This window comes from Podarcis erhardii (assembly GCF_964252035.2).
Source record: "Podarcis erhardii genome assembly, chromosome: 6".
In the NCBI taxonomy this organism is placed as follows: domain Eukaryota; kingdom Metazoa; phylum Chordata; class Lepidosauria; order Squamata; family Lacertidae; genus Podarcis; species Podarcis erhardii.
The window spans coordinates 85,166,787-85,192,011 of record NC_138510.1 but is presented as its reverse complement, the minus strand read 5'-3'; the positions used below and the strand labels follow the sequence as shown (position 1 = coordinate 85,192,011).

The window sequence follows — 25,225 nt, the reverse complement described above, 5'->3', positions numbered from 1 at the left end:
TTTTTAAAAAAAGAAAGATTGCTTCAGAATAAGTGTGCACAGATACACTCCCAAGTTCTTCACACTTGTGGCAAAACATCTCTTAGAAACTATAACTTTTCTGTACAAGTTCAGAGAAATGTGCAGAGCTATCAACAACTGATGACCAAAAAAATCATAACCCCACCTGAGTATCAGCATCACTAAAATAGTAAGGGAAAGTGCACATAGACTTTGTGACTTCATGTATATTTTGGTATTGACAGCTGAAGCTAATGGAATATCTTTAAAGTCTTGTTTCAGAACTATTACTAAGCTTCTTATAGCTTAATTACATCCTAGTCCTACTTACTTGAATGGAAATGCCATTGAGCTCAGTGAGATCTACTTGGAATTAAATGTTAGGTTTTCGGCCTTAGCAGAAGAAACCACATCATTCTCCAGTGACTTAATATTAATTCTAATATTGTATTGATTAAAAAAATTATAGACTGATCACCCTATAACAGGTAAAATAGCAATTAACTTCTACAGTATGATCAGCAGACAGTAATTAAAAGGCTTGAGGAAATAGTCTTAAGCATTCATTTGAAAGAGTGGATTGCTGGAGCGTGCCTTATCGTGATCGGTAACAAATTTTAATGTGCTAGTATTATTGGTAATAAATAATTCTGCATTTATTATACCTGCCCCAAGGCATTTGACAGGCAAATACTAGAAATCCAGATGAATCCTAATCTGAATTTGAAGGATGGTGATTGATCATAATGTTATTTTTGTTATGTGGTAGGTTACTGCTCACATTTTACAGATAGGAAGTTGATCAGCGAGTGAGTTATATTAAGACATTCTTCAAGATTGGGGCTGATCTGGGTTTTGAACCCAGCCCCCCAGTTCTTGAGTCACTGGCTAATGTTAAATCATTAGCCATAATGTTCTAGTCACTGCTGTGTTCTACTACTTCTGAATTTAACATTTGTAAGCTTCCTCCCCCCCTGCAGTGTACTATGAAAAGCATTAACTGGCCATGTAGCTGTTGCTCGATCCCCTACTTTACAGAAAAGTATAAATATTGATAAAATTAGTAATCAGATCCTTCCCATGTGTGGTAGATTAAATGAAAAGGCCTTTAAGTAGAGCGAGATAAAATAATTTATGGGGGAAAGGGCCTGAGGGCATCTTTCCCCACGTGAAGTGCTAACATTGCACTCTATATACCCATGCTAAAATGACAGCAGATTCCAAACAAGTGTCATAATAGCTTTCCTTGCGTGGCTCTGATCAAAGTATATATTGCACGCATATTTGTATAATAAAGCTCCACCAGCAGCTACTTCCGTACAAAGAAGAAAGTGGGTGGCATTTAGAAGTGAATTATCTCTTGCCACTTTTCCTCTCCAGCTTTGCCTCTGAATCTCCCTACGTGAGGATTTGCAGGTGCATATTCAAAAGAGGCGGGTTAAGCAGTCCCCGCTCCCCCCCCCCATACACTTCAATTTGCCTTTTTCCAAAAGTTGCTTTCCTTGGAAGAAGCAGGTGCATGTAATAACATAGCACCCAAGCCACCACTGTTTGCCATGTAACACTGAATGCTACTGTGTTAATAGCGTTGACGGAAGACACAGTCCAGCTGTAGTGCAATAACTGTTGATACTTCTGCAACTGGTGGAAGCACAACAATTTGTAATCCCATAAGGCCCTATTCCCTCACTGGGAGCTGCTGAAGCTATTTTGACTTGTCACAGTTATGCAGTAACTGGGTGCTTGGTGCAGGCATGGCTGGTACTTTCTTGGACTTTTAGTGGATTCTGTTTTTCAAATCAAATGTTTTATTAACAATTGGTCTGTTGCTTTAAACTGTCTTCAGTCTATTGTTATAAATTATGAAGCAGTGCTCTCCTAGTGGATCGGATTGCACTTGACCAACCATGCTAATATTCTGTTCAGGTGTGGTTATTATTAGCATTTTCAAATCCTGGGGGAAACCCTCCTATGTGGCATTTTATTGAGAAGCAGCTGTATTTGATGTTCCAATTAACATTTGAGATAGGCTTCACACCAAACTGTCGACTTTGGGTTTGTTTTGAAGCAAACACATGTATGTTGCTGTGTCTCAAGGCCGTATTTTCATTCTTTTAGACTGAAAACATTCCTGTAGTAAGAAGACCTGACAGAAAGGATCTGCTTGCATACCTAAATGGGGAAACATGTGAGTTAAAAGTTATTTAACTGTTTCATGTTTTCACTAATCTCTTTTTCCTCCTTGGTCTAAAAATACAGGCTGTAGCCACTGTTGCTGTGATGTTTGTGTAATGGGACTTCTCTTTCTCTGCTCTCCTTAGTTCACCCTCAAAATCTTCTCCAGAGGGTTGGGGAACCCTCTTGAGCAGATCTGGGGAGCACGAAGGGGCTTTGTGGGGAGGAAAGGAAGGAGAAGTCCCACTGTATAAGGAGAACTCTGCACAACATTGGATGCAGCCCATTTCTGGGATGTGAAGGGTGATGATCTTGGATTTCATCAGATGTTTGGAGGCCTGGTACCTCTTTCCAAAGTGAATCTGAAGCTTAATTAGTTAACCAGATAAGCTAAAATGAAATCTAGATCATGTTGTAAATAGGGTGTGTGCGTGTTTACAAAAAGAGAATGATGGGTTGCCTGAGTCTCTTGGAAACAAGCAGCACAAAGACCTGAATAAAACTGTTGTCATGAGTGTCAACCAAAATCACCAAATAGGGAGCTGTCAGTGAAATTCTTATTAGGGGATGCTACTTAGTTACTTTCTGACCAACCAAAGTTGCAGCAAGCAAAGACATTTCTTGTCCATTTTAGCATGGCATAGTTACTTTTGGGGCTTGTCTATTTTATGTTTGTATATCTTAAAAGCATTCATGACTTATTGATTTTATTGTATATTTTTAGCAACATCATCGAGCATAGACAGGAGTGCACCGCTTGAAATAGGTCTTCAACGATCTACTCAAGGTATAATTTAGTTCTCAAGTATTACAATTGCACACTTTTTGAAGGGCTGCCTCATTCATGTACGTTAATTGCCTCTTTTTCTTGTAGTTAAAAGAGCAGCTGATGAAATACTAGCAGAAGCAAAGAAACCAAGAATAGAGGTAACCTAGTAATATTTTTTTCTGAAAGGTTTGTGGGACAAAGTGGGTTTACTTTATATGTCTTCAAAACAATTCAGAGAAGAGCCTGTGTCCTTGTACTGTACAGTGGTACCTCAGGTTAAGTACTTAATTTGTTCCGGAGGTCTGTACTTAACCTGAAACTGTTCTTAACCTGAAGCACCACTTTAGCTAATGGGGCCTCCTGCTGCTGCTGCTGCTGCTCTGCCAGAGCACGATTTCTGTTCTCATCCTGAAGCAAAGTTCTTAACCCGAGGTAATATTTCTGGGTTAGCGGAGTCTGTAACCTGAAGCGTATGTAACCTGAAGCATATGTAACCCGAGGTACCACTGTATTCTCATAATGCTTCCCACTGGTATTTATGATAGTTTGAAGGACTGAGTCCTTGTGGTCTCTGAGTTAAGGACTCTAAATAACCAAATTAGAATGTAAAAAAAAATGTTCAGGGTAATGCAAATGGCTTGTGCTAACTTTCAGCTTTTTGATTTGCTTTTATGGATGGCTGACCCCATCCTATATTAGAAACAAGCTGCTTTTGGAACTATCCTCAGTTTTTGAAATCAGTTTTTACCACACAGCATTGGGGTGAAGAAGAACTACTGATTTAAAGAAAAAGCAAGCTCAAAGCTCACATAAACTTACAGGACTTGTTTCACAATACTCTTTGTGATCATATTTAATATTTGGGAGAGCTCAGTGGAGAACTCTCTCCGGTAGTTTGTGAAAGGTGAAGCATGAACTATAAGCCATGTTATGGAAGAAATCATTGGTAAACACCATTCCAAACAGTTTTTTTTGGTGTGTAGGGTTATAGCTTAGACATTAAACTGATTTTTTAAAAAATAATTGAATAGGTAATATAAAACTGGCTGGCAAATCTATACTGTTGGGGAATAGGGCTGGACAATACCTTGCTTTCAACAGTGTGCTTTGCCACCAGCTAAACATCGCAATATACTCATATATTGCAGTTTCTGAAATAAGGATGGAGCTATGGCTGTTGGCTGGCTTCACGGTTTTTCCTGCATTGGGATTTTTGCCAGTACCTGCTCTTGTGATTTGCTGCCCCCCTGCAGGAGGCAGAGGACAGCTGAGCTCGCAGAGTTAACAGCGGCTGCTGGAATTGAGGGAAGCATTACCTGGCTTCACAGTTCCCCTACATTGTGATTTTTGCATTGCACACATGCATGCACAAACACACATACAAAATCATTCGTAATATATTGTCAGGTCAAAAATTATGAAACTGATATCACGATATGGACTTCAAACCAGCTTTGGATGATATATTGATATATACCCAAGCGCTTCTGGGGAACAGCAGTGAACAGACATGCCATGGACAACCAATGCAACTGTACAGGCTTTATCTAAACTCCCTGATTTCAGTGGTTTGTGGACTTGGGCTCCTTGTGGCTTTGGGGGCTGACGCTGTGGGTTAAACCACAGAGCCTAGGACTTGTTGATCGGAAGGTCGGCGGTTCGAATCCCCGTGACGGGGTGAGCTCCCGTTGCTCGGTCCCTGCTCCTGCCAACCTAGCAGTTTGAAAGCATGTTAAAGTGCAAGTAGATAAATAGGTACCGCTCCAGCGGGAAGGTAAATGGCGTTTCCGTGCACTGCTCTGGTTCTCCAGAAGCGGCTTAGTCATGCTGGCCACATGACCTGGAAGCTGTACGCCGGCTCCCTCGGCCAATAAAGCAAGATGAGCGCTGCAACTCCAGAAGCGGCCATGACTGGACCTAATGGTCAGGGGTCCCTTTACGTTAAACGTTTCCCAGTTTGCTAAGGGGTAGCTTTGGGTGGCCTGTGCTGTAGTTTCTCTGACACTTGGCTTATCCTTGTAGAAAGCAAAAAAATATTCTTAAAAACATTGCTCTTCTTCCTAGGATGAGGAGTGTGTGCGGCTTGACAAAGAGCGACTGGCAGCTCGACTGGAGGGCCACAAAGAAGGCATTGTGCAGACGGAGCAGATCAGGCAAGTCTTGCTTTGTTTCTGATAATTGCTAATTCAAGAATTGTGATAATGCTCTCGGCATGTAGGCCTTTCTAAAATGTGACACAGCAAAAATGGCCAACCATTGAAAAAACGTTATCTGCGGTGTAATTGCAGGGACAATGTGAGATTTGTTGCTAACTTTTTCATCCAATATTGTTAATTGGGAAATGGAAATATTCAAGAGAAGTAGTCAGTGTTTAATGGTATCTTTTAGAAAAGGCACATGGACTTAAAATGTAGTGCATCTTCCGTATGAAGAGAGAGCCTATCATTCTTGGTGTTCCTGCTACTGGCTATGCAGCCTGATCTTAATTACGTTTACTCCAGTGTTGTAAATCCCACAGAATTCAGTGGGACTCATTTTTAAGTAAATAACATCGAGCTGCAGCCTGACACCTGGAAAACTGGAGAATTGCTGCTCACCTCTGGGCTTCTTGGCTTCATTCCTACACCTATAAAATGGAGCCAAGGAGATTTAGGATTTTAAAGCTGGTGAATTGTTTGTGCTGTTTACGAAAGAAAAACTCAGTATTTTGAGATTAGAAAGAGTCTATAGGTTCCTGGTTAATTCATGTAACTCAAAGTTTGACCACAGTACAGAGTTTTTAGGTATAAGGACTTAATTTAGCTTATCCAAGAGTCCATGTATCCCATATAGGAAAGCACCATACAGGATAGGTAAATTTCCCAATCCATCTCAGTGGATTCCGTGATACTATGTGCATGTGGGCACATGGAGCTAAGGGCAGAAGATTTGCAAACATACATCTTTTTTCCTAAAGCTATATTCTTCACCTACACATTGATTGCAAAACACATGATAGCAGTAAGAAGTACGCTGCCTTTTTTGTATAAGAAGCTCATAGAAATTGCTTAAGAAATTGCTGTTTCCTGTTTCTCGGGCAGGGGGAGAAGTGTTGCATGCACAGCTGGGTGAAATCAACAGTTTTCCAGCAAAAAGGAGGAAGTGTTCTTTCACATTTGTGTGTGAGAGAGACTTATTTACGGTTAAACATTGTTTCAGGTATAATTTTAAATTGCAATTCAATTTATATTGAAGAAAATACTCGTTTAGCAATTGTTCTGAGGTCAGGGATCAGATCATTGAACCTGTCATTTGAAATCCAAGAGCTGTGAAAGTCCAGAAAGGTCAAGGTCATTTTGTCTAGCACTAAGGCAGCAGCACCAGTCTTAAGACTGTGGAAAAGGACAACTATTTGTACTGTGTTTCTGGTTTTTCTTAGGTTTGTATGGAAATCCCCCCCCCACAAGTTTTCCACTTGATAAGGAAACTCAGAGAAACCACACATAATGTGAAACATGAGCTTACTGTTGCATGCAAATACATACATTGGCTGTGTTTAAATGTAACAATAAGTGACACGTCATTTAAACCATGGTTTGTTGAACAAGCCAGGATTCAGCTCACAGACATTCAAACAAATCATAGTCTGTTTCAGCTAATGTTGGCCTGCTGTCTGTCCTCTCTCTCTCTCGAACCCATGCTACCCACAGCCTCTCTCGGCTGCTATGGTGAAGTCATCTGCACAGTGCACAGAACTGCCAAGCATTATTGCTTTACCATTACCATTGGCAAGAAACACTAATGCATTCCTCCAAGAGTATCAGTCACTTTTGCCACAACTTTAAGAAAAAAAAGTCCTACAGTATTTCTTGCTTCCCTCTTTCCCTTGTAGGCTTATTAGCCCACTTTGTTAATCATTTCCTTCCAGTCTACCTTAACTAGTGTATTTCCTATTGTGGCCAATCCTTAAATAAGAAACCTTTTCCCCCAAGTTGCTCATGAACTAAGCTGTTCTTAAACCAAGGTACCACTGTACAATAATGGGTATAGTAGTACCTTGGTTTAAGAACAGCTTAGTTCATGAACAACTTGGATTAAGAATGCTGCAAACCCGGAAGTAGGTGTTTTGGTTTGTGAACTTTGCCTTGGAAGCAGAACATGTTTCACTTCCTGTTGAGTGTGTTCCATTTGTAAATTGAGTCTCCCGCTGCTATGGGAAAGCACACTTTGTAAGGACGCTTTGGTTTAAGAGCGGACTTCCGGAATGGATTAAGTTCGTAAACCAAGACATCACTGTATTAGCAATAACTTGAACCCTTAGGACTTAAAAGGAAGCTGTTGCAGAAACAGAGTTTAGTGGCAAGTGGTGGTGGTTTTAGGTCACACTGTGCTAATTGCATCTGTTCCTCTGCTAATATAAGAAAGAGTACTTAGGCATGGATAAAAGTTCCTATGTCCCTGAAAACAAAAACCCTCACAAGAGCTTGCCAGTGGAGAGGTGTGTGAGGTACAGGCAGCTATGCAAAGTAATATCTGTGAGCTTTCTGTAAGTACCAAGCCTAGTGAGGCTTGCTGAATGCACCAACCAGCTGATCAGCATTTCTAGCAAGCCTGCTTTGGGCAGGAATTGACTGCTGTACAAATGAGGAACTCCAGAGTGCAGCCAATCCCACTGGGGCTTTCTGTCACTGCCAGTCAGCTGACTTGTGTTGACAGGAAGCATCACTTTCCAAAAATTGGGAGCACACTTTTAGGCTTCTGATTGTTCCTTTGTCACTGTATCTCTTCCTGCCCCACAACTGATGTCTCGTGGGATGTCAGGTGTGGGGCAGGTGGATGTGGTGATAATGGCCTTGTTTCAGGCCATTTGGGCCAGTTGCTGGAAGTTTCTGGAAGTTCTCACTCTCTCTGCCTCCTCCACATCCCCCCACCCCATGAGCCTAAGGACACATAAAAAGAAAGATGAGGAAAAAAGCAAGTTTAGGCACTCATTTTTTGTTACAACTACCAACTGGAGGGGAAAGAGTTTTAAGGAGAAGAGGACCCAAAAGATGCTGGTCTCTCATATTATCCACATACAGTGATACCTCAGGTTACAGACGCTTCAGGTTACAGACACTTCAGGTTACAGACTCCTCGAACCCAGAAATAGTACCTCGGGTTAAGAACTTTGTTTCAGGATGAGAACAGAAATCGTGGTGTGGCAGCAGCGGGAGGCCCCATTAGCTAAAGTAGTACCTCAGGTTAAGAACTGCTTCAGGTTAAGAACGGACATCCAGAACGAATTAAATTCTTAACCGAAGGTACCACTGTAGTCTTAATGCTCACATACATACTTCTAATCTGTAGCTTAGTGTTATGTCTGAATCAGATAACAGTGTCTGGAAGGAAGGAAAGAACGAAAGAAAGAAAGCCAAACCTGGCCCCAGGGCTGTAAATTAGTTTTATCTCAATCTCTCAATATTGATACTTTTGAGATTTTTACAGTAAAACCTTAAGACCATGATTTATTGAGCTTGAAGATTTATGTGGTTTATCACTGGGACATTCATTTTATACCATTGTTGGTATAAAATGCTGGTTTGTAACTCTGCTCAATCTTTTCTAGATCCTTGTCTGAAGCCATGTCTGTGGAAAAAATCGCTGCTATCAAAGCCAAAATCATGGCCAAGAAAAGGTCCACCATTAAGACTGATTTGGATGATGACATAACTGCTCTTAAACAGCGAAGTTTCGTCGATGCGGAAGTTGATGTAACTAGAGACATTGTCAGCAGGGAAAGGGTGTGGAGGACTAGAACGACCATTTTACAAAGCACAGGCAAGGTAAGGACTTAGCATATTTGTGTCCCATCAACTGACAGATGATTCTATGTCTGCCTTTGATGTTCAGTAAGAACAAGGGTCATTTTAGAGTTCGAACGTAGTAGTGCAAATACATGTGTGTACACATAGCAGACCAGTCCTATGCGTGTTTTCTCAGATGTGTGCAACTACTGTATGTTCACTTGTACTTTCCCCACATAAACATGCATATGGGTGCAGCGTAAGAACTGTCAATATACACCTCTGCAAATTTCCTTAGAAATTGCTTGTTTCTCAATCATTTCTCAGTCTCAATCATAGTTGAACCGTGATTTGGTTGTTATCGTATGCATTTATTCATATCCTAACACTCTTCAGAAGACACCCTTTTTTTCTTTTTTAGCTTTTTGGTCTTGCTTAACGTCATAAAATGACACCAGAGTCTATAAAGTATGAAAACCCCTAAATGTTTTACCTTGCCCTGCTCCTACAGCTGTTAACTCTTCTAGTTCAGTAAGGTACCAATGTTTTGCATGGTAAGTCTTAGGCCAGTACAATCCCTCCTCCAGTCTGATTTGAGACTGGATTCAATGATTTGGATCAGCCCTGAACTGGGACAATCTGGGCACAACCCACAAACCCAAAGAAAAATTGTGTTTCTAATACCATTCCATATATGAGAAATAAACGGGGGGGGGGGGAATACAAAGATCACAAAAAGCCTCTGAAATAGAAAATAAATAACAATTTTAAGATTGTAAAACATAAACTGAAAACCAGAAAGTATTCCTCCTCCAACTTCCCATCCTCTCCTTCCATGGTTCCATTTCTCTATTCTTTTTCTCGCATTTTCTTGGTTCGCCCCATCTATCACAACTACAGTGGTAGTTACGAACTTAATTTGTTCCAGAGGTCCATTCTTAACCTGAAACTGTTCTTAACTAGAGGTGTGCACACAATTTCCATTCTCATCCTCAAAGTTCTCAACTCGAGGTAACTCTTTCAGGTTAGTGGAGTTTGTAACCTGAAGCGTTTGTAACCTGAGGCGTTTGTAACTCAAGGTTTTGTTGTTTAGTCGTGTCCGACTCTTCATGACCCCATGGACCAGAGCACGCCAGGCACTCCTGTCTTCCACTGCCTCCCACAGTTTGGTCAAACTCATGTTTGTAGCTTTGAGAACACTATCCAACCATCTATTCCTCTGTCGTCCCCTTCTCTTTGTGCCCTCCATCTTTCCCAACATCAGGGTCTTTTCCAGGGAGTCTTCTCTTCTCATGAGGTGGCCAAAGTATTGGAGCCTCAGCTTCAGGATCTGTCCTTCCAGTGAGCACTCAGGGCTGATTTCCTTAAGAATGGATAGGTTTGATCTTCTTGCAGTCCATGGGACTCTCAAGAGTCTCCTCCAGCACCATAATTCAAAAACATCAATTCTTTGGTGATCAGCCTTCTTTACATCACTACTGGGAAAACCATAGCTTTTACTATACGGACCTTTGTCAGCAAGGTGATGTCTCTGCTTTTTAAGATGCTGTCTAGGTTTGTCATTGCTTTTCTCCCAGGAAGCAGGCGTCTTTTAATTTCGCGGCTGCTGTCACCATCTGCAGTGATCATGGAGCCCAAGAAAGTAAAATCTCTCACTGTTTCCATTTCTTCCTCTTCTATTTGTACTCGTATACACTGTATTCATATACACATTAGTTGTTTCTTACCATGCTGAAAATCTTACCATCCTGCTGGGTTAATTGCTTGTTTATAATACTTTTTCATATATTCAGTAAAAATATCCAGTTTTTTATATATCCAGTTTCTTATATTTTTCATCATTTTGATTTATTATAGTGGTCATCCCTGCTAACTCTGCATACTCTAACAGTTTAATATGCCATTATTTTGTTGGGATCTTGTCTGTTTTCCATTTTGGGGCTAGTAATACGCATGCAGCTGTTGTCGCATAGAGGAACAAGTTTCTCTCTTTTTTAGTCACTTCTGTTGTTATTAACCCCAGCAGATACGCTTCTGGGTTTTTAGAGAAGGGTTTTTTAAGCATTTTTTTTTAGTTCATTATGGATCATTTCCCAGTAGTTTTTAATTATACTGCATACCCACCACATGTGGTAAAATGATCCCTCTGCTGTCTTACATTTCCAGCAATTGCCCGTTGATGACCCACAAATCCTGATCACATTGCAAGAGGGGGGGAAAACAGAAATTCCATTGACTTGCCTTGGGAAGCCAAAATGGCTATATTTTGCTCCCCTCCCCCACCCAATAGGTGCATGATATTTGGAGATATGGTAATTCATCAATAAGGGATTAACACTTCAAAGTTTCAGATGCTGGAGTAAACATGATTAAGATCAGACTGCACAGCCAGCAGCAGAAACGCCATGCTATTTATTTATATGGCGTGAGCGCTATATTTTATGCTCACGAACCTTTTCTACAAGGTATCATTAACTACTGACAATTTCTTTTGTCTAATCTATATTCCTGTTAACAGTATGTTACGAAAAATGAATTTCACACTGTCCCTGCAAGTACATTTCAGACTACACTGAGTTCACGGTTTTCAAGAGTTGGCCATTTTTTTGCCAGTGCACATCTCAAAATTACATAGAAAATGTATGATATGTTTTAACAAGCTACTGTACAAAAGCCTGATGACAACAGCAATACCTTCTCTGTGATCTGAACTGAAAATGCTTGTTCCAAACTGTGACTCAGTGGAGGTGTGGTGGCATGACATAGGCCTGGCACATACCTGTTGGAAAGGTTGCAGAGGAGGAATCTCTGCCAAGTGTTTTAGAAGAGTGGCTACTTAACTCGATGTGCAAACAAATATGCACATGTTGAATTTTGATGATTGTGGGTGCAGAAAGAATAAAGCAGGATGTTGGTTTTATGTAACACTGGAACCAGGATTTCATAGATTTGGTCATGAAGTTCCAGATGCTTTCTTCTCTGTCTCATCTTGAGCATGATTTCTTCTTTGTTGGGAATTGTATGAGTTTGGTTTTGTTTGCCTCTGATTTTAAAACAAAGCCTGTTATGCTTCTAAACTGACTGTGTTCTTGAAGATAAATATTAAAACTCTACTACCTGCAGTGATGGGGCGCGGGTGGTGCTGTGGGTTAAACCACAGAGCCTAGGACTTGCCAATCAGAAGGTCAGCGGTTTGAATCCCAGCAATGGGGTGAGCTCCCGTTGCTTGGTCCCAGCTCCTGCCCACCTAGCAGTTTGAAAGCACGTCAAAGTGCAAGTAGATAAATAGGTACCGCTCTGGCGGGAAGGTAAACGGCGTTTCCGTGCGCTGCTCTGGTTCTCCAGAAGCGGCTACGTCATGCTGGCCACATGACCCGGAAGCTGTACACCAGCTCCCTCGGCCAATAAAGCGAGATGAGTACCGCAACCCCAGAGTCGGTCACAGCTGGACCAAATGGTCAGGGGTCCCTTTACCTTTACCTTTACCTGCAGTGATGCTGCATTGGCTTTCAAACAGTGCAAACAGAGTGTCATTCCTTTTTAACAACAACAGTGTTCATGAACTGAACACTGTTGTTGTTGTTGTTGTTGTTGTTGTTGTTAAAATAGAATGTCATTCTATTTGCACTGTTTGAAATCCAGTGTGAACACTGGGGAAATCTCTGGGGGACTATTGCTGTGTCTGTGAGATGTGGCTTTGAATTTAAATGCCAGTATGCTGTAGGGATTAGAGTGTCAGTTTAGGAACAGAGAGACCAGGGTTCAAATCCCCACATAACCATGAAGCTCACTTGGTGACCTAGGGACAGTCACTGCCTCTCAGCCTAACCTACCTCAGGGGATTAAATGTGGAAGGGGGGGGGGACATGTATGCTATGTTGAGCTCCTTGAAGAAAAGGTGGAATACAATTGCAATAAAATGAAAATAAAAAATGAATCGTTTAGTACATATTTAGATTACTACATATGAAGCTGCGGTTTTGCCAGGATCTATGACATTGAGGTCTTGCCACTCTAATCACTGTATCGAAAATAAAATGTATGCCAAAGAGCAAGCTATGCTGCTCATGCCAAGCCACAGGAGTTTGAAATATTGACATGTTGGTTCAGATATCCTGGCAGCAATGTCTACAATTTAAAGACCATGTTCTGAAGAAGGAATGTTGCAGGGTCCTTGATATAATTCTCAGTATTGGCTACCTAAATATTCTGTTTTTGGTAGATGTGTATTTTACCTTAAACTAAGACTGCTGTGGCAGGACGCGGGTGGTGCTGTGGGTTAAACCACAGAGCCTAGGACTTGCCGATCATAAGGTCAGCTGTTCGAATCCCCGCAACGGGGTCAGCTCCCGTTGCTAGCTCCCAGCTCCTGCGAACCTAGCAGTTCGAAAGCACATCAAAGTGCAAGTAGGTAAATAAGTACCGCTCCGGTGGGAAGGTAAATGGCGTTTCCGTGCGCTGCTCTGGTTTATGACTTAAAACATGGGAGAGTGGAAGTTGGATCAGGACCAACTGATAAATCAGTCTGGTTTGTAGATCATAGGCCACTGTTCTTAACTGTTTTTTCGTGATAGCAACAGAAGGATGCTCCTCCCTCTTAATTTAGACTTGACATGGGGAAGATCCATGGTTTTTGATTTGGAAAGTAAGTTCCCTAGTTATTATTCTGTGCTACTTAGCCCCTGGCCACCTATTTTCTACTTGGTGGACTCTTGTTTCTAGTAAAAAGAAAATTCTATAAAGCTGAAGTCTGCCCACCCCTGACTTAAACTGTTAGTAGAACAGGATGTTTTAAATGTTTGGGGCAAAGGTTTTGAAAGTAAGCTGAAATTGCTTTGCACAAAATGTACCAGTACATGGTAGGTTGCCTGCAATGTGTCCCTTATTTGGTAACATCTAGTGACAGGCTCATCAAATTATGAGAATGTGCACTGAAATACTGCTATAATGATGGACTACAAGTTGGGAAGTGTTGGGCGCTGCTTGCGTCAGTATATCCACATTATTTCTGACAAACGTTATGGTGGCGTCTTATATCAGGAATATATCATAAGCAGTCCTGGAGAAGGGGCAAAGCAGGACAGGGTTTTTGTGGGTAAAGGGGGTACTAACAGCCAATGAAGTGAGGAATTACATTATGATATGGGCAATCATAAGCATAGTTAATGTTAAGCACGAATGAACTGCATGCCGGTGATCACTTCTCAATTGTGAGTGGCAGTGGTTGCTGCTCATGGTTTTGTGAAAGACAAACCATAAGTTGGGTTCAGCTGGCAGAACAAGCAAAGAGTGGGGATATTGAACAAGGTGTGTTTACACCCTCAAATTACTTAGAATTTGGACGCTATAAAGCTACTAATGTATGAAATATATTTGTAGAGAAAAATAAAAAAATGATCAACACTGATCAACACGGTGTTCCTCTTTTCCTTTTCTTTTTGTATTGTTGCTTTTCCTCTTTCTATTACTAGCCTTTGCTCCTAATTCCTTTATTGAATATTTGGGCCTTCAGGTATTAGTAGGGGTATACACACGTTATTCATGGCTCTCTAGGGCAGTTCCCTTTAGAATTTGATCATTGTAGCTTTATCCAAATTCTTACCCTTGAATACTAGACTTCATTCTTTTCATTTGTTAACTGGAACATTTCAGATGACCTCTAACACACCCGCAACATTTTCTTTCTCGTGTCAGTAAGCTTAACCTTGTTTCGCTGCAGTGCCTGACAGTGAGTTAGTTTGTTCAAAGAGATCTTCATTCTCAAAGCAGTCTCTGTAGTAGCTAATAATGCAATAATTCTGAATTCTCAAAAGGCCGCCTTTATAGTGAAGGTGCTGGGTTGCCTTTTAAAATGCGGAGTTTTTTTCAAATCCACTTTGTAGGTCTGCATCTCAAAGCTCTAAGGATACAAAAGAAGAATCCCCTTTCTTCTCCTCACAGACAGTTTTCTGAATGAGCACTAGATGGTGGTCTTGTTCCACACATGATAAAATTATTCGCTTGATGGAGTCTGAGAACCAAAGGAATCAATGTGCACTTGGAGCTCTAAGAATGATTTTTCCTGCTGTGAGCTCATTCCAATGACAAATTTCAATAATGTTAACATGTCCAACATTTTGAGTTAGGAGTCTTATGCATGTTTAGATTGAGGTGATTTGACGACCAGGGGGAAAAATTCAATTTAAATCATTGCTATAAATTAAGTTTTCCAATCAGTATATATCCTGAATAAAGTACATGAATTAGTTGCTTAAGCAATGAAAGCATATTGGTATGACACTAAATAGCCTTTATTTCACCTAGGAGCCCACAAATTCTGACTACTAGCACTAACCAGTTTGTGGTCCTCAAGCAATTTAATATTTACATTTCAAAACAGATATCTGTTTCACCAGGCTATAAATAACTCAACCTTTATTTAGGTTATGGCTTTTGAGGCTTTGCCCAACCCAGATATTTTGGACTATAACTCCCATCATTCCTTGCCATTGGCCATGCTGTTTGGGAATGCTGGGAATTGAAGGCCAACATCATTTTGAGAGGCACAAATTACCCATCCCTGATTAGATTTATGAGTACATGAAATGACTTTATGGAGATTTTAAGAAGCAGTAACCTGTTGGTATCTTGAAGACTGAACATTTTAAAGGGAAAAAATGGTGTTATATATTGTAGTAGATCAAATACATAGCAAACAGAAAAGTCTTAATCCTGTTTGTAGAATATGTCACACTTTAAAGAAATATAATCTGAATCCTGTATGTAGGGAGGGGAGTAATTTATGTTTATATTTATACCTTAAGCAATAATACTTTTGCAATACTGTTTAGTATGGAAAATAAATAATTAAAACATTAAACAATTTTTAAAAACACATTGAACATAATAAATTAGGTTTGGGTTGTTTTTTTTTAAAAAAAGACTGAATTCTGAGCTTTAGAAAGTTAAATATATTTTTCAACTTTACAGTGCAGGTTTAGCAAATGAGTTTGCCCATAGGCTTGATTGCAGAAGTGATAAAGCCCAATGGGGGATTTGTAAGTCAAAATTTGGTTGGTATTGTGGAACAGCAGAAGTGCTGGATGGGGTTATAAAGTAAGGGACCCTTGGACGGTTAAGTCCAGTCAAAGCCGACTATGGGGTTGTGGTGCTCATCTCGCTTTCAGGCCGAGGGAGCTGGCATTTGTCCACAGACAGCTTTCTGGGTCATGTGGCCAGCATGACTAAACCGCTTCTGGCACAATGGGACACCGTGACAGAAACCAGAGCACACATACCTTCCTGCTACAGCAGTACCTATTTATCTACTTGCACTGGTGTGCTATCGAACTGCTAATTTGGCAGGAGCTGGGACAGAGCAATGGGAGCTCACTCCATCACGGGGATTCGAACCACCGACCTTGAAGTCAGCAAGCCCAAGAGGCTCAGTGGTTTGGACCACAGCGCCACCCGTGTCCTGAATGGGAGTAACAAATTGCAGCTCTTGCTCTTGTCCTCCCTTCAAGTGGCATAGGGTGCCCAAAGTGTCCAGCTTTGGTGGCCTAGCTGTTGAAAATACACTTCAGCCTCTCCCTTGCAACACACGAGTGTGCCCTTGCACACAGTTTGGAAGTCAGTGTACTGAACTATTTTGTGTAAGTTGCTACGCTGCCACCATCTGTTGCCACGTATGTGTGTACTTACTGAGCATCACTTCATTCTAGGTCTAATTGTCTGGAGCAGATGCTTATTTGTTGCACGTAAATGTGCCCAGGCATAACAGATGGACATTTGTTGTGTGTGTGTGTGTGTGTGTGTGTGTGTGTGATGCTACTACAATAGTGTATTCAACTGAAGAAATGCAAATAGGAGCTTCTCAGCCTACAGGCAATGGAGCACATGTTGGCCTGCCAAGAACTTCTCAAACCACGCAAAGCATGAGCCTCCTTATTTCCAGCCACTTATGTATTCTGTGACTTCAGCCAAAGATCTTCCCCCTCCTGCACAGTTACTATTTGTTGCTGAAGATGCCATCTGACTGTAAGGCCAGAAGTATTGGAAATTGCAGTTTGTGAGAAAGTGGGTGGAATAATGAAATACGATATAGCTTAAAGCAGGTTCATGGTAAGAGAACTTGTTTAGTAATAATAATAATAGTGTCACTATGGGCAGCTCCCAATCAAGTGTTAAAAACAATACAGCGTTAAATATTAAAAACTTCCCTGAACAGGGATGCCTTCAGATGTCTTTTAAAGATAGGATATCTGCTTATTTCCTTCACATCTGAAGGGAGGGTGTTCCACAGGGTGGGCGCCACTACCGAGAAGGACCTGTAACCTGTAAAGTTCCCTGTAACCTCACTTCTCGCAATGAGCAACTTGTCAGACTTCATTTTAAAGCAGTGCTAAACAGATTATTTGGAAATAAATTGGGTAGGAGTCATTCTCCTGGCCATATGGAAGGAGTGGAGGAGGAGCTGGATGCTGTGATCAACTTTGCTAAAGTTAATACAAATCATGCTAAACTATTGCTTAGGGTTACATACGGACGAGCACATGCTCCCAGTTTTGTTGAAGTAATTTCTAGCTCTAGCAGAACAATTTGTTTTGAGTTGAACCTGTCTCCAGTACAGAAATAATATCCTAATACAGTAGGTTGCCTTAAGCAGGTACAGTGATACCTCGGGTTACATAGGCTTCAGGTTACAGACTCCACTAACCCAGAAATAGTACCTCGGGTTAAGAACTTTGCTTCAGGATAAGAACAGAAATTGGGCTCTGGCGGCACGGCAGCAGAAGGAGGCCCCATTAGCTAAAGTGGTGCTTCAGGTTAAGAACAGTTTCTGGTTAAGAACGGACCTCCGGAACGAATTAAGTACTTAACCTGAGGTACCACTGTATTGGAATCCATTTTGAGGGGGCAAAGCACAACTAAAATAATTCTTTAAACCCTTGAGTTAAGAAGCATTTTCCTCATTTTAAAAGAAAACACTAGAAAATTTCAAAAAAGGGCTAAAAAAATACACCATTTCCCCATTTCTCTTTCCCATCTCATTAGCTCCACTGCAGTTAATGTCGGTGCCAAAAGTTGCTTAACTGTGATTGAAGTAGAAGAGCAAAGCTTCTTCAGGGAGGAATCTGAGTGTGCATTCCCAAGGGCTGGCTCTTTGTTTGCTAACTGCAGTAAGCAAGGGAGCTAGCATTATATCGGCACTGGACCTTCTATAAAAAAATACAGTTCATTTAGAGTCTTTTAAATGGGGTATAGGCTAGAACTGTCCATTCATTCCTATATCATTAATTCCAGCCACTTCTGAAGATCACTTTATGCTGCAGACTTGAATGAGATGGTCAGGTTTTTTTTTTGTTTTTTTAATGGAATTACTACCGCAAGGGGCCCTGAATTACTCTCGTGTAGTCTTAAAACACACATCAACGTGCAAGACAGGCACATTACTAAGTATGTAGCACACTTAGAACTTTGCAGCTTGTGTCTGTTTTTGATGCTTTAATGTTTCCATACTTAATAGGAGAGAACCATTTTGCATTATAAATGTTTTGCAGGGAGCTCTGCTACTGAATACATTCATTATTACTTAGAATTATCGGTAATGGAGGACATCTGTTGTGTACATATGCCATTCAATATGAAGTGCATCTTGAGAGTTGATGTAAATTTGTTAAATATGTGCCCTTTTAAATATGACTGATATTAGCATTATATGCTGCTTTCAAACAGCCTAATATGGTTTACTTATGCTGCCTCATGCTGAGCTCCTTTTAATAGGGTTAACATAGTAATTTTCTTGGTTTGAAAGGCCTATATTATGTTTTTCTTGCTTCTTACACATTTGTGCACATCCCGAGTTGTGATTTGTCTAGTGTACCTAGCTTTTTATGCTTTAAGGCAAGAGCCAATATTCGTCATGTTTGGAGTAGACCCATCGAATCAATGTACCTAAGTAATTTACAACTAGATTACCAGATTACTAGTATTTTTGCCCTCCATCCTGGTTTATGTGCAAGTGCTGTGGTGTTTTCTTTACAATGCAAGGGCACCAATCATTTGGCTGCAAGTGTTGCCTTACTATATTCTCTACCCTCCTCTTATGCTGCCAGATGGTCAGGATATAGTTTAGTTACAGAACATTTAAATTTTAAAATCTCTGAAATATATATTCTAGTGGAAACTCCCTTTTTGTGGACACTCTTGCCTCAATTGTTGGCCACCCAGACTCTGTACGAGAAAGAGCTGTTGATATTCCTGATGGTGGAGAGTAAAGCTTCCTCTCCGGAGCCCCATTTGCACCCTGAAGTAAATGTAACATGCGTGTGCGCGGGTCGCGTTTTGCCGCTTCCGCGCATGCGCATGACGTCATTTTGAGCGTCTGCACATGTGCGAGCAGCAAAACCCAGAAGTAACGTGCTCCGTTACTTCCGGGTCGCCGTGGAGCACAACCCGAAAATACTTAACCTGAAGCTACTTCTACCCGAGGTATGACTGTATTCTGTCCAGTTTTCAAATCTTTAATGGAGTTTGAATCAGAGCCCCAGATTTCAGAGCCATGGAGCATTTGAGTAAGCCCTTTGCTACCAACTATCTTTAGGGATGGTTCAGTCAGCTGACCTTCCTTTTGGTAATAGGACTTCATCAGTGCCCCTATGGTTTTCTGTGCTTTGACCTTTACTGTCTCCATATGACACTTCCACGAGAGAATTTCATTAAAGAGTGCACCCTTGTATCTAAATGAGTGAGTTTGTTCTATGGCCTGCTGATCCAAGCATCGTCTATACGTAGGTTTGTGTCTGCCAAAAATCATAATGTTGGTCTTAAGAGTAATTTGTAGGTAGGCTTTCCTGTTTACAGTATGTGCTAAACACCTCTAAGAGATTTTTGAGGAAAGAGAGAGGGGTACTAAATAATCTGCATACATCAAGATTGAGATCTTTCTGTCTCTAATTACTGGAGAGGGGAAGTTTGCATTGGCTAAATAGGCACCAAGTCATTAATATAAAAGTTAAAAAGAGTGGGAGCCAGAATGCAATCTCACTTTACTCCTTGTGACGTTTTAAAATCACCAACCATACCACCCTTTAAACCTACTCTGAGCCTCATTTCTGCGTATACTTGGTGGATCAATAGCGGAAGTCTGCATTTGATATTGGCAATTTGAAATTTCTCTCATCTGTTTCGATTAATAGAGGCAATCCCGCAGAAAGATCAATAAAGGCTACATAAGGATTTTTCTTAATGTTCTAGGATATATTTTTATAATATGGTTCATAGTAAAACATTGATCAATGGATAGGTAAGGTAAAGACCCCTGGACAGTTAAGTCCAGTCAAAGGCAACTATGGGGTGTGGTGCTCATCTCGCTTTTAAGCTGAGGGAGTTGGCGTTTGTCCACAGACAGCTTTGCAGGTCATGTGGCCAGCATGACTAAACCGCTTCTGGTGCAACGGAACACCGTGACGGAAACCAGAGCGCACGGAAACTCTGTTTGCCTTCCTGCCTTCCTGCCACAGTGGTACCTATTTATCTACATGCACTGGTATACTTTCAATCTGCAAGGTTGGCAGAAGCTGGGGCAGAGCAATGGGCGCTCACCTCATTGCACAGATTCAAACCGCTGACCTTCCAATCGGCAAGCTCAGGAGCCTCAGTGGACCACTTTTGCCTTCTCTCTGATGTCTTCTGAAAACTGTACTGTAGGCAGTCTGTCACAATTTGTATTACTCTTTTAAACCGATCAGTATCTACTGATGTTTTATTGATAATTTATTGATAAATATGGGATGACTTCATTATTCTTTATGTTGTAACACATAGGATAATAAAACCTTCGCATTTCATGGAGAGAAAGATTATTGTAATTAATTAGAACGTATGCGCTAGTGCTCATGTAGACACACATTTTATCAAATAGATTTATATCTTATGTTTCCTCCAAAATGAGCCCAGGGTTGCAAGGGTCATTTACATACAAAGGTCACTAACTAAACTTCGCACCTGCCTTTTCCTCCACTTGTACCAAGCTGAAGAAAGGAAACTGTCATCAAGTGTTAAGAGGAGGTTATTTGTCACTAGCTACTTTGTATTTCCTAAGCATTAAAGTCTCTCTTCCTTTAATACATTTGTGCAAAGAGACAGAAACTGGAAATATGTGACAACTCGTGTGCATGTGCAAATTGATTAAAAGCTGTTTCACATGCTACTTATTATCACTTACTGTCTGAAAATGTGCAAACGGTAAGAGACAGAAGAGTGGCAGAAAATGTTCAGTGGTTTTGTCAGTTGCATTTCTCAAAATTGTGGCTTCTAGCTATACTTTGTAGTACACTGTATAGATGTAAATTTATATACCACACTTTTCTGTTATACACTGCTTCAGAAGACACTGGTCAACAGATAAATAGTATAACACTCAATCTCTTGTGTTCTAGAACTTTGCCAAGAACATTTTTGCAATTCTTCAGTCTGTCAAAGCAAGAGAAGAAGGACGTGCACCTGAACAAAGACCAGCACCAAATACTGCACCAGTGGTAAGACTTATTCCTCAATAAGGGATTTGGGTTTAATTAAAAAGCCGAAGGATTCAGGTACTGAGCATTTAATTGCAAAACAGATATCTTTAATACTGCTTCCCTTGTATTTTGTCATGGCAATAGTTTGAATGTCCATATTATAGAAGTGAGGTTTATGTGAAGATTTACACCCTGGAAGAAATTATGTAGATAATTGAAACAGAATGCTTGCTAATTTTAAAAGGACTTTGGCAATGTTGGCACTTGTACTTTCCAAGTACAGTCAAACCTCGGTTCCCGAATGCCTCGGTTATCGTATGTTTCAGCTCCCCAACGCCGAAAACCCGGAAGTAAGTGTTCTGGTTTTCAAATGTTTTTCGGAACCCGAACATCCAAAGCTCTTGCAACTAGGCGGAAGCAGTGCCTTGGTTATTGAACGTTTCGGAAGCCGAAGAGGCTTCCAGAAAGGATTACATTCAACAACTAAGGTTTGACTGTAGCAACATTTTTTCAAAAAAAAAAAAGAGTCCAGAATAAACGTAGGAAGTGTTTGAATCCATATACTTGTGTGAAATAAAACAGATTTATTCAAAAACAAGGGCAGCATCCAACAAAATAGTTCTGTTAGTGCAAGGATTTCAGTTTGTGCAACGAAAGTTGCTCTCCGTGCAAGCACACCCACCCCAAATCTGCTCCAGAAGCCTGGAATAACCCCCAGAACAGGTTTAGTGTGCAGATTGGAGAAGAGAGGGAAGAGAAATTATATTGTGCAACCAAATGTCCCTGTATTGTATACTGCCCCAAATTCCAAATTGGTGTAGATTCTACTAACAAGACTCCCTAAAATACTATTATGCTGTTTAGTTTTATTAATAGTGGATCTGTTACAGAGGGTAATTAAATTACCACTCTTTCTGGATGGCATTCAGGTTTTGCCTCTGCCCGTGGACCTTCGTTAGCATATCTCAGCTCTTCTTCTATCCCCCTGCTGTTTCCATGCCTTTTTGTGTTTTCCGTGTCACTTAGTTAGGATAGAGTTTGTTTATCTAGAATCAGCAAGGTGACCAGGACTTAAAACCAATGGCAGCCTGGTGTTACAAAGTAATGATGATGAGGCACAATACCTGGTGGTTGAGTTGGCTCAAATTCCCACTTTCCAAAATTCATATTCCTTGTTGTACCAAAGTCCGGTGCACTCTTTCCATACTCGCCGTAACTTGCATGTAATGATAAGATGACGTCCAGAACTGCGATGGCCACTTGAACATTGAAATGGATGGGACTTTGTTTCACGTACACTGTACCGAATGATTGAAACCGTGTTAGTAAATGGCCTATGCAAAAGATGGATGAATTGGAATTTGCTGCCCCATTAGGCTGACAGCATTTCAATTACACTTAGGGAAAGCTTCTACTCCTCCCAAGTTTGTACTTAATCTGTGCATCTCAGTTCCAAATGGCGTTTACTTAGCAATAAACACCTCTGACTTGTTGGAACCTGTATACCTGTTCTCAGTGTCGGCAATTTTGGTTAGAAAAGGCAAATTGGTTGGCAGTCAATTTCGATTATTAGGGGTCGAAAGATCAATAAAAGCTACATAAAGATTACTGTGTTCTTTATGTTCTTAGTATATATATTCCATTCTTTCTCTTAGGTTTAATTCATAAGTTGTTGGATTAGTTTGAGAACTACTGACCCTTGCCATGCCAATAACATTTCTAAATATTAACTATGTGGATCAATTCAATAATGGCGTTGGAACCACTTTTATCCATCTAATCTGTTTTTTTGGGGGGGTTTGGTTTTGGTTTAGGAAAGCTTCAATGGCACTGGGATCAGGCAACTGGAAAGCAGCTCTTGCATTGCTTTGCTAACTCTTTAAATTGAGCCTCACGTAGTACAGTATGATATTGTGCTGAGTTTAGAAGACCTTTCCACTAGTTTTAGAAGTCAGTAGATAAGCTTAAATAGCAAATCAGGTTTAATATGAAGTACCTTTGTATATATTAAAATAGTAAGAGTTGAATCCAAATACAGTTTTGTGCTAGTGAACATCTAATGTTCCGTTAGATGGGGAACATGGTTTTTCCCCAAGTTCCCCTATTTGCTGAAACCCTCTGCTTAATATTTAATAGGGTTTCTTGACATGCCAAAACAGCTTTTCAAAGGGTGCAGGAGCCTGCAGAGCTAGGAGGAAGTGGCGAAAAGCAAGTGTATTGATTACATTAAGCAAATCCATTGGATATAACCCAAAGTAAATTCTGCATCATCATTTCACATATCGTCATAATAATCTAAGTGTATTTTTTTATTATGACTTACATTAGCATGCCACAAAACTCATACTTTACATTTTTGTTTTCAGGACCCCACTTTGCGCAACAAGCAGCCAATTCCAGCGGCCTATAACAGATATGATCAGGAAAGGTTTAAAGGAAAGGAAGGTAAGTTTACTTGTGTTACCTGTTTTCAGTGTCAGCAATTTTGATTGGGAGAGGGCACACACAATAAGTAAAACAGTACAGTGGTACCTCGTGTAACGTACCGGCCCCCTTATGAATGCTGCGGGTTACGCGCTCCGCTAACCCGGAAGTAGATGCCCCTTGTTGCAACCTTTGCCCTGGGATGCGAGTGGAAGTCACACTCTGGTGGCGCGGCAGCAGCGGGGGGCACCATTAGAGAAAGCGCACCTCATGTTACGAGCGATTTCCTGTTACGAACGGACCTCCGGAACGGATTAAGTACGTAACACGAGGTACCACTGTATGCTTATTTTCAAATCCCTGGAGTTGACCGTGTTGATCAGAAACCTGTATCCGAAAAAGTAGCAGATTAATGGGGAAAATGAAATAAGACATAGCTATTAAGAAGCAAATGGTACTTTTAAAATAGTAAATACCTATATTTGAATTTTACGAATTCCTGATATGTCATATTCATAGTTTCTTTGCTGATAGTACCAATCAGCTAGACAGTTCTGACACTTGGTACTTAAATAATCATCTTTTCTTTATCAACCCCAGAAAAGCTGAGGTAATTATTTCAGTTCTGCTTTCCTGTTAAACAAAAGCCTAGTTTCCTGATAAATTATATCCCTAGAGTGTCTCCATTAATTAATATGTTATTGGGAAGAGTCTCTCTTTTCACCTCTCTCCAGAGAGGTGTGAGAATAAAATATCTCAGACACTCATTTTCTGTCATCATTCTCTCTCTGTGTGTATGTACCTCTGTGTGTACGTACGTGTACCAGTTGACACTAAAATTTGTCATTCTACATTGTGGCCACTGAGATGTATCCATATGAGAGCCCTCTACTGATGGAAGGTCCCACCACAACCTCCGAACATATTGCCACTAGCTCCACAGATTCAAGATCAAGATGATTCTGAGTTGGCACTGCAGATCTTGTCTTCTTAAATCAGGATTTTAACCTGCTTTAGGCTGCAATTTACACTTGTGAAGAGTGAACTCTGATTAGCACTATCATCCACAAACCTTAGAAAGGCTGGGAGGGACTCATGCTCAAGAGTAGAAGAGTTGCTGATGATAGGGAGTACAGAATCTAAGCCCCTTAACTGTAGCTGCATTGTGTTGGCCCCAAATGAAGAGGCCCCAATTGGCTGTGGCTCTTCTGCTATCATAAAATTTCACTGCCGGGTGTTTTATTTTTTCATCTAATGTTCTGTGACTTGATGTCTTGTGAAATGATGCTTTAAATATAAAGGTAGCTTATACATTTAATAAGTGTACTGAAAGGAACCACAGGCTAGCTGAACTTGGGTAAACATGGAATCAGACACTCAGAATTTCTTTCCAAATGATTGGCATGCCATACAGGTGGCTGTGTTCTTGTTCATGTGAACAATTATTACAGCTCTAGTTGAATAATTACTGTTCTGCCCATTTTATATGCGCTTTGACAATGTTAGTTAATGTTCTTGGCATCTGTCTGTCTCAAGAGACAATGGAGCACACCTCTGAGGGTGAAGTCTAATGGCTGCATTAGCAGCAC

The 25,225-nt window shown here is 40.7% G+C and overlaps 1 protein-coding gene and 1 long non-coding RNA gene across 2 annotated transcripts in view; one reads left to right on the top strand and one right to left on the bottom strand.

Moving 5' to 3' along the window:
- The window catches only part of LOC309344027, a 347,184-nt gene that overhangs the window by 186,512 nt on the left and 135,447 nt on the right, over positions 1-25,225 (bottom strand). The window lies entirely within an intron of this gene.
- CDC73 (cell division cycle 73) overlaps positions 1-25,225 on the top strand; it is a 109,809-nt gene that overhangs the window by 8,330 nt on the left and 76,254 nt on the right. The window contains exons 3-9 of the mRNA XM_081866007.1: positions 2,119-2,188; positions 2,900-2,962; positions 3,050-3,102; positions 5,009-5,097; positions 8,532-8,748; positions 21,132-21,230; positions 23,579-23,657. Coding sequence (XP_081722133.1) covers positions 2,119-2,188; positions 2,900-2,962; positions 3,050-3,102; positions 5,009-5,097; positions 8,532-8,748; positions 21,132-21,230; positions 23,579-23,657 — 670 coding nt within the window. The remainder of the gene's footprint in view (positions 1-2,118; positions 2,189-2,899; positions 2,963-3,049; positions 3,103-5,008; positions 5,098-8,531; positions 8,749-21,131; positions 21,231-23,578; positions 23,658-25,225) is intronic.